Source organism: Clytia hemisphaerica, unplaced genomic scaffold (assembly GCF_902728285.1).
Source record: "Clytia hemisphaerica strain Z4C2 unplaced genomic scaffold, Clytia hemisphaerica genome assembly, whole genome shotgun sequence".
Classification (NCBI taxonomy): domain Eukaryota; kingdom Metazoa; phylum Cnidaria; class Hydrozoa; order Leptothecata; family Clytiidae; genus Clytia; species Clytia hemisphaerica.
This window is the reverse complement of record NW_027104101.1, coordinates 3,997,821-4,007,510: the sequence shown is the minus strand read 5'-3', so window position 1 is coordinate 4,007,510 and position 9,690 is coordinate 3,997,821. Positions and strand designations below refer to the sequence as shown.

Sequence of the window (9,690 nt, the reverse complement as noted above, 5' to 3'; positions counted from 1 at the left end):
ATAAATTATTGTGGAAGTGAACGCTTTAGAGGAATGTTTGGGAAATCAAAAAGACCACTTTTGTGAGAATGTTGAATTTTGTTTATATGGTGGTTTGTGACGGACTGATGGGAAGCAGCGAGCAGAAAAATGTAAACAGAAGCGGTAAAAAAGCCGAAAACAATGGATTATGAAGTATTTGATGCTATTTTGTGAATAATTCTTTACGCCAATATTGAAGCTTAAAAAGCAAACTTTGAAAATGCTGTTTATGTCACTGTGTCAGAACGGTACTTCGATATGTAATGTACGCCGAAGATTTTCAGCCTCATATTATGAACAGACTCGAACACTCTCTCTACTAATACCCCCACGGCACATTGTACCGTATTGATGTTGAACGCAGGAGTATACTTTGCTCAAATCAAATCTGAACAAACTTTTTGACTTTTTAGAACCAGACGTCCAATAAAATACAAACACAATGTTGTATACCTACATGTGAAGTGAAAAGTTTTTAACCATGTTGACGGTGGTTGCAACAGGACACGGTATCTGAAAATTCCCCTGGCAATTTTGAGAGCAACTATCAAATTCATATCTTTAGTAACCATGAAGAAATTTTATTCTAACTGAAACTTTTTTGCAGAAACACGTATAAAGATTGTTAAAGTTTTTCAGATAATTTTCAGTAACCTTTGATACAAATAAATTATATCTACAGTATGCCACCAGTCCAAAGTTACTTACTTTTTAAATTTCAAATCAAATGACTGAAATTATAATTCAATTTCATTTTCAAATTCACCTTTTAATCTGCATTATGTATATTCTTTATGAAAGGGAAGCACTTTCAGTTTCATAGTACACATTCTTATGTTTGGGTTTTCAAAAGGGATTTTTATTAGATTTTTATCTTGTGATTGAAGAAAATCAACTTTGATATCATTGCTAGTTCTTAATATGTTGCGAAACCTGTAATGGTTTTAATTTAAGTCACTTTGCATCAGAAAGGGTAGATTAAACATGTTTTTTTTGGATTGACACTTTCGTTATGTATGGATCTTACTGAGAAAATTTTAACCGCATCGGCTCGTGCTTCTTAACTTTAAACAGCTCTAGTAACATTGAGCACTTTTTATGAAGACTCATTTCACCAATTTATAGTCTGATTATGATTCCCTTGCTCTCTTCATGACTAAGTTCCTCTGGGCTAATATCTGCTATCGGCGGGGCATTCATAGCGTCAGCTAATTGCTAGTTGTAAATTTACTCAGTCTAAATCTGTAAGGGAAAAATTGCTCAAAAATTTGGACAAAAAATCACTTTACTCAGATTCTTGGAAAGCTTATGACATGAAATTTTTTTTACCCGGTCAGTAATTCAATTCCCTAATTCATATTCAAAGTTCAAGGCGTAAAACAAATGCCTTTTACTCTATTTCTTTATTCAAAGTCAAAAATTTTACCTTTCCGAAAAAAAATCTGCCGATATTTCGGTCACGTGACAAGGTGTCAGCCATATTTCAAATTTTTTTTTTGGTATTTCAAAACCCCTATTACATGTGAAAAAAATGAGGTATTACTTATCGTGATATCTTTTATCAATCACTTTCTATTGCAATTTTAGTAAAGCCAGTCAAAAATCAAATTTTTGTTTGCGTCATATAGCCGTGAAATCATGCGTCCGGAAAGGGATAAAGTTCAAAATATATTGATAGTTTTGGGTATTTTAACATTTTTCAGAATTTAAAGTTTGGGCCAGAATTGCACTTTATTTCAGTTGATACTTTAATCGTAGAAATTTTAGCGAGACTAATTTTAGCGTTTTAGCGATTTTGAGATCGTTATTCGCTAAAATAAATAAAAGAAATCAAGATTTTCCTGACTCGCTAATATACGCTAAAATTAATCTCGCTAAAATTTCTACGATTAAAGTATTTCAATTTCGAACGGTTTCAGTGGCTTCTACGTCCACTTTTTCAAACTCAAGCGGCACGTCCCCGTCGGTCGGAGATCTTGTCCTTTGGCAAACTAAATTAGAGTTTAAAAACACGTGGTGGAATACAAGCACAGAGATATCTTGACCAACTCTGTAAAGATCTTGAAAGAAGACTTCCCGGTGCCCGTGAGAGATACGGTGGGAAGATTAATTTATCAGATAAGAGGATAAATCGTGGAGGTTGGGGGTATCCGGTTTCGCACTAGCATCCTCTAGTTCTTCGTTTTAAGCTTTAGCTTTTTTGATCCGATTTAGCCGCCCCCGTTACTCCAGCGTGGATAGGAATTTGATCACAAATAAAAACCACGATCGAAATTTGTTACCTTTGTCAGAAATATATATTATTGTCTCGCTTATCACAAATCCACACAATGTTAGTAAAAAATCACTATTAAAAAATATGTACAAATAGTTCATATACAAAATCGAAATCTTTCTAAAAATATTGTTAAAATCAGACCACTGAACTATAAAAACACTGGATCAGGTCTCCAAAACACATTGGTGAAAAAAGCAAATTCTTCCAAAAAGTTGTTAGAGGGAAGAGTATCCTTTGGAGAAATAAAGACTAGACTAGCGAAAGTTGAGACGAATATTGATTTTGGAATATGAAATTTCGGCGAATTTAAATAATTTTTCATTCGTCAAAAAAACTTTCTTCCAAAATTTCTATCGCAATTATTCTATCCCGCCAAACTTTTTACTCTGTAAAGCTCGCAATCTGAAGTATATAGAATTTTACGACATCAGATATGAACCAGTTTTTGTTTGGAAAGCTTTAAACTGAACTTCTCCGTGTCAGCCAGTTTCCAGTTTACTGTCAATTACTAGAACTAATTACAAATTAACATACAAAAACTTCAGCTTTTATAATCGGTGGAGGAGATTCAACTCTCCCGCTCTCCCTCGCTTGTCTTTTTACGATATTCGCTGTTCCTGCATTTCTCGGAAGTCGGCGAACTGGAGCCGAGGGTTTCTCTTTCGGTTTGTCCAACTCCAAAGGAGGAACTAGGATGGGGAATTCAGGACTTGCTGTTTCAAGATTTTTGACGTATGGTAATGTGACCATCTTTAAAGGCTTCAACGGTTTTCCTGAAGAAAAAGCAACATTCAGAATACTTTTAATTACATTTTAGGTAAACGAATGTCTCTAGTTTAAAAAGAAACGTTCATGAAAATATCAAAATGAGACATTTCTGCATCATATAAGACTTAATTATTTTAGCTGAAATTTGTACGACTTTCAATCCTGTAGTTCATTTCGAAATGATTGGAAAACTCTGAAAGTTTTATTTTTATTCTGGTATTGTGCAAGAGCAACCAACGCAAAGATTGAAAGCCGTACAAATAAATAAATTTTTTCCTATCAAAATTATTTTTTTTGTTCCCTGATAGTATCTACGAGGCTCGCCATACCTTGTGGAGTTTTTTCGAACTCTTTCAAGGATTTCTTAGTCAACGTTCGCCGTCTTGATTTCTTTTGTTCCATTTGAGAATTATGCAAACTTAAAAGTCGCGATCGTTGAGCATCGGTGATGACCGATAATTGATCGCAAGGTGTTCGTGATTTTCCTGGCTGGAATCGGTAGGTAGAAGGATCAACCGATATTTTCGTTCGGATGGTCCGACCGTCGGAATCGTAAATCGATTTCCGTCCCCGATTCTTCTGCGATGATGCTAAAAAGGTTTAAAATAATAACATTTATCCATTTCTATGATAAGCAACTGTTTTTAGTCCCTCTAAAACTAAAGAAGGGACATTAGCCATGATTCTAAAATACCTAAAAGTGAGACAAAATTAAACCTTCTACCCATTAATGATAACTCAAAATCAATTCTGGGGATGCGCGCAGCCTAACCCGTTAAGTGCTATTGCATTATATGGAATGACACGATTTCGGTCCAGTAGCGGCAGAGTGAATCTAACGAATTCGTGCTGCTATACTATCTTATACTACATGCGGTATTGCAGGGCTGCGACCTATGCCATCCTTTTTTTTAACGGATGGTTCAAGATTATGATCAACTACTACTTTACCATAAGCTGCACCAAGAGATTGTCGTCTCATTTCCATAGCACCTCCTGTGTTAAAGAAACTGGAACGTCGACCGGTCGTTACCGCCTGGTCGCCTGTGAAAAAGAAGGACAATTGATTCTAAAAAAGCGATGTATTGTGAGATTGTTTCAGGAGTATTACAATAGAATAGCATACCGTCGCGAATCTAAAAATAGACATTGATTTTTATGTTTGACTGAAATTCAATCCCATCACCCTTTGCGTTTATTACGCTTGCACGCAAATTACACTCAATTACAAAGAAAAAGTAATAACTTTCACGACTTTTGAATTAAGACGAAAAGGATTGTGGGATTGAATTTCGGTCAAATGAGAAAAGTAATAATCATGACGTTTGCACGACGAAGCGCTATTCCCTCGAGGAATTCCTTAGAGATTTCCATTGTATTACTCCCGAAACAATCCCACAATGCATCGCATTATTAGAAAAATCAAAAACTCCGATAAGATCAATTGATTGCGTACAGTATGTGTACTTGTTGTAAGAAAGACGATTTGCTTCTTTTTATTTTCTTCAAACCTACAATGGATTTGCCGTATGTTACAACCAGCAGACAATAACATATTTTCTATTGCTTATCAAAAAGAAAGCAGAATTGTCAACCCTGGGTCACAAAGGAAAGCGAGGTCCAAGGAAAATGGGATACGGGGATAGGGTTCTTTTCTTAGGATCCAAAAATGTCTGACAGTCGAAATCATATTAAATCCAAAAGTATATCAGATATGATTGAATTTTGGTCTTTTTCACCTTTTTCAGGTTGGATTTGTAAAAAATTGTCATATTACAAAATATGACAGAGTCTAAATTCGTATGTCAGGACACGAATTTTGTCAGTCAGGGTTTAATTGTTTGGAACTATAGCGGCACGTCACCGTCGGCCGTCCATCTCAGAACCTCCTGAGCTCCAATGAAGAGTTCTTTTAATCATGGACCTAAATGTAATTGCTACCATTTTTAGGTTCAAAGAAAACTACAGTGGACGCTCTCATAAATGACGTTCTACTATTCGATACGCTCCATTGTTCGATATTATTAAAAGTCACTGTCAACAAGAACACCCCTGTCTCAGTGACCCAGTGGACTCTGAAAGTTCACCGGGGTGACTTTCAAAAAAATAAATTTTCACCGGGTTTTTTTTCATGAGCAAAAAATCCACCGGGTTCAAAAATTTTGACTTACTTTTCTCCGGGGTGAATACAAATTATAAGCGATTTTTTCTATTTTCAGCAGGAAATTGCACTTTAACAGTCCTTTGATAACCGTTATCATCATTCTTCTTATTAGTGTAAAAATTTAAGAGTCGATAGCCTAAAATCTCCTAAAATCTCCACCAGCACCTTCTTCGATTCAGGGGTAGATTTAGGATGTTTAACAAGGGTGGTGTATGTTTGCTATTATGACGTAACGGCTACATCAGTGTGTGAGGAGGCGCCACCATGGTTGGCGCCGACGGTTAAGAAAATCTTTGAAAATAGGACCCTCTAGATGGGCTAAAACGGCCTCAAATTTCAAATTGTTGAAAGTAAAACAGCAGTTTTTTGGTCGTAATATAGCAAGATTTCAGTCTTTTCAGAGTGGAAAAAGAAAAAAATAGGTTTCCTTATTTAAAAAATTTTTCATCCTTAGGTTTAGGGTTCCTAAGGGCCTAAGCCAACTTTTTTGGCCATTTTGAGGCCTGAGCCCTTCACTGCGTTGCGTATAAAAAGTGTGTAGCTAAAAAGTTATGATAGAAGAAGAAAAGATCCCACAATTTCTTTTAAAATCCATTGACTTTTTGAATGAATAGGCATCCATCTTACTAACTACAATAATAATGTCCACACTTTTTCTTTTAAAAACATGAAACCATCCAAGCCTCACAAAGGGGGAGAATAAAACAACGTGTTGTTTTTGATTTTTTGAAGAAATATACATTTTTGATGGAAACATTTAACTTTTCCCAGGGTATTAACTATTAGGTCGGGGGGGGCACTGACCAGGGTATCAAGCAAATGAATTTTTGGCAGTGTCACATTGTTTTAAATCATAGCTAGGGATATAATCCATCAAAAATGAATTTAAAACATTACACGTTTTTTTTATATAAGGAACACGTTTATGAGGAACTCGAGGCTGAAAATGGTCCAAAAAAAAGGAATTGTTAAGGAACTGCCCAGGCTGAGGATAAGAAAACAAGTCTTAAGGAACAGTAAGAGTTTTCACTTGAACTAGCAATATCTTGTATTCTCCGAGTTCTTTGTTGAAATAGTCGATGTTTCCATAAAACCACACATTTTCATAGTTTCCTTTGACCTAGCAGCTATGTAAATAAGGAACTCGATAAAGAACTTTGAGGCTGAAATTCTCTGTAAAAATAAGGAACTCCAGGCTCAGAGCAAAGTTAAGGTTCCTTATAAAAAAAAAACGTGTATATATTCCCAAGCTATTTCAAGAAACGTCGTTTGAGCTCTGAGTTTGGGAAGAAGCAAAGCACATCAAATTATCCCTAACCATTGACCGATTCATAATTTTGATAACAAAAATCACATTAATTGCATGGTCTTGAAAGTCTGTTTATACTTGTATACTGTATTTGAATTGATTCAACAATTTCAGTGGTCACTAGAAAACCCATATCATGTGCTTCTGCTGCTGTTGTATTTTGCGGGCCATGGGTCTTGCAGCATCTGGGCAAAATGAATTATCCAAAAATTCCTCACAACAAATACAACCATGGTCTGAAAATTTCGCAACCAAGAGATACGAAGTACTTTCGTTTTCTAAGTTTTGAAAACGAAAGTGCTTCATAGCTCGAGATAGCAAAATTTTCAGACCGTGATATTGACCTTTTTCTTAATCTTAAATCAGCATAAAGTTTCCCCGGGGGGGGGGCACTCTAGGTAAGTGCCCTACCGGACATGCGGCCCTTAAGGGTAGGTTTTTTGGACTTTGGAAAGTGCACTGTAAGGGTCGATTTTTGAGCAAGTGGTAAAAAATGCACTGTAAGGCTGTAAAATTTGGAAAAATTTGAGAAATTTGCCCTGAAAAGGGCAAAAAAATTAGAAAAATTGCACTGTAAGGGTCGATTTTCAGCCAAATTTTTCCAGCACTGTAAGGGTCTGATTTTAGAGACCTGATTTTTGCGAAAGTTTCTGATCGATTAGTATATAATATGCAGGTTTTTAGCTCAAATTAGTTCCCGCAAGGCCAAAATTAGTTCCCGCCAAAATAAGTGTTCCCTTAAGGTATATATACTAGGTCACAGTGTGGAAATCACACTGAAACAACCGCCGGCATCGCTTTTAACCATCTGAAGTTACTAATGTTTTATTATAAGAAAATACGGGGAGAAGACAAACCGTGGACCCCCGATATGGAACCCCAATATGGACCCCAATATGGACCACCAATATGGACCCCTAATGGACCCCCTCAAAAACGGCAAGAAATACCAAAAACAGCTCTGAACAACTCTAGTTTGAAATAATTTATGTCTATTTGCACTTCCAATATCACATTGAGTACGATAAGTCTTTTTAAGATTTATTCCGAGTTATTCCGAGTTATTCGAACTTAACATTCTGCTGAGTTTGATTTTTTACTTGAGCTGCTCTGCTCAGTCCAAATAAATATGGATATACTCAAGAACAATGTTTTTTGGCTTAACAAACCATAGATTGAGACATGAAGAGCCGAGTTACAACTCAAGTAACTCGAACTTTCATAATATTACGCATATCGTTTGCCTCTGAAAAAAGATTTCGTGGATGATACCTACATAAAAAGTCCCTCCTATGATAATAAACTTTTATTTTCTAGAGGAAGTTATACTAGCAACTCGAACACTCCTAAATGTAACTCTTCAATGTAACTCGGGCCTCATGTGCCATCAATCTAAAACAGAAGTCACAAGCTTCTGATTGGTGTCTTTTTATATCCATTCACACTATCTACATCACTTTCGGTATAATAAATATTTTGAATGTTTTTGTCTTAATATCAATATTTTTCTCAAATATCAACATTGTGTCAACATTTCAACAATAGAACAAATCACTCTGAACGAACTGAATTTATGTCTAAATAACAGAATGTATCTTGTATGTAACTCTATAACTGTTGTAATATGTTTATATTATATAGGACGACTAATATAGCACAAATAACTACCTATTTAATGTTGGGAAATACCCACAATGCTTTTCTCGCCATTTAAAGGGGGTCCATATTGGTGGTCCATATTGGGGGTCCATATCAGGGGTCCACGGTTTGTCTTCTCCCGAAAATACGAGATAGTAAAAAAAAAAGAATAACTCAATCAATAACTCAAGTTTTAATAAAAGACAGAGAAAAACAGACAGAAAAAATAGAATGAAAATTTCCCGCGCTTTTTCTAGAATAATGGAAGGTACTACTAAATTATTCATGATGTTTAAAGTAAACATTGAAGAGAGAGAGCAAAAACCTTTTTTTGAGAATCCAATGTGTAATATGCTCGGGAACATAATACACTTTTCCTTTGTAAAGATATTTTTTGTTGAGAGAGTTTTGAGTTTTGTTATTCTTTTTTATTTGAGCTTGCCTGTAAGAATATTCCATTGCCGCGCGAACTGCACGCAATCAAAATGTTCCAAAAAATGGCCGCCATAAACTCTAAGTATCGAGGGCGGTTAAACTTAGGTAAATACACGCAAGATGGTAGCTCAGTTACATAGTTTGTTTACATTTTTTTCAAACTGGATGGAACAAAGTAAGTTTTTAGCTCAAGTTTTACTTTTCTATTTCATACATTTTCTAGTTTTTAAGATTCATTTCTACTTTTTAATTTCAACAGCGGGGTAACCCAAGCTTTCCTTGATTTCAACCGGGGGAATCAAAATTTTCAGTATTTCCAGCGGGGTAAACAGAAACTTTCATGCCTCAGCCCGGGTTTCCAAAACCTTTTGCCTTTTTGCCCGGGTTGACTTATTTTCCACCGGGGCTTAATTTTGGGCTGTTTTTGAGCATTTTTTTTCACCGGGCTACTCACCGGGGTGGATCTGACCGGGCCACTGACTCAGGGGTGTACAAGAAACTCTCATAAACGACATTCCTTTATTCGACGAAAAATTCTATTCCCCTTGAAAATTGAATTAGAGAGCATCAACTGTAGTACTAATTGTAATGCTTTGAAACAGACTAAGAAAGATAATTGGTCCAAAATGATCACCATAAATTATTTAGTCGAACGTGTCTTCTCGTGCTGCTTTCTCTTAAAAAAACAAATAACATCCATCTTTAAAAGGATTGAAAAACTGTCATAGAATTACCTGTACGTTCAGAAGTGGTGGATTTATTTCCATAAAAAGGATGAGAAAAGATAACGGATTTCCCTCCCATTTCTTCAAGTGGAATTCCATTTTCGACAAGTTTTGATTCGACCTGATTAAAAAAAAAGATTTTCAGAGTTTCAATTTAGGATATGTTTTCACTTGACAAGATGTTTTTACGTGAATCCTGAAAAATAACGATTTGAGCAAACGAGTGTACTTCTACTTTTCAGATATTTTGATGTACTATGAATTTATGGCTTTAAAGAACACTTTTTACCTCTGACCTAACAATTACCTATATAGATATACCCAAGGATTACTCTGAATCGACTAAAATTAA

General features: G+C 35.5%; 1 protein-coding gene across 1 annotated transcript; it reads right to left on the bottom strand.

Annotated features, from left to right (window-relative positions):
* Positions 1-2,551: 2,551 nt before the first annotated feature.
* LOC136813142 (uncharacterized) lies at positions 2,552-9,454 on the bottom strand. Its single transcript, XM_067069673.1, has 4 exons — positions 9,348-9,454; positions 4,019-4,111; positions 3,397-3,657; positions 2,552-3,072 (listed from the first exon to the last, which is right to left on the bottom strand). The coding sequence occupies exons 1-4, from the start codon at positions 9,415-9,417 to the stop codon at positions 2,825-2,827; spliced, it is 672 nt and encodes a 223-aa protein (XP_066925774.1). The 5' UTR covers positions 9,418-9,454; the 3' UTR covers positions 2,552-2,824.
* Positions 9,455-9,690: the final 236 nt, after the last annotated feature.

Excerpts from the sequence above, each read along its gene's own strand:
- LOC136813142 (XM_067069673.1), bottom strand. The coding sequence starts at position 9,417 with ATGGGAGGGAAATCCGTTATCTTTTCTCATCCTTTTTATGGAAATAAA. Across the intron at positions 3,658-4,018 it reads ATCTCTTGGTGCAGCTTATG|CATCATCGCAGAAGAATCGG; the intron begins GTAAAGTAGTAG and ends AAACCTTTTTAG. Across the intron at positions 3,073-3,396 it reads GTTCGAAAAAACTCCACAAG|GAAAACCGTTGAAGCCTTTA; the intron begins GTATGGCGAGCC and ends CTTTTTCTTCAG.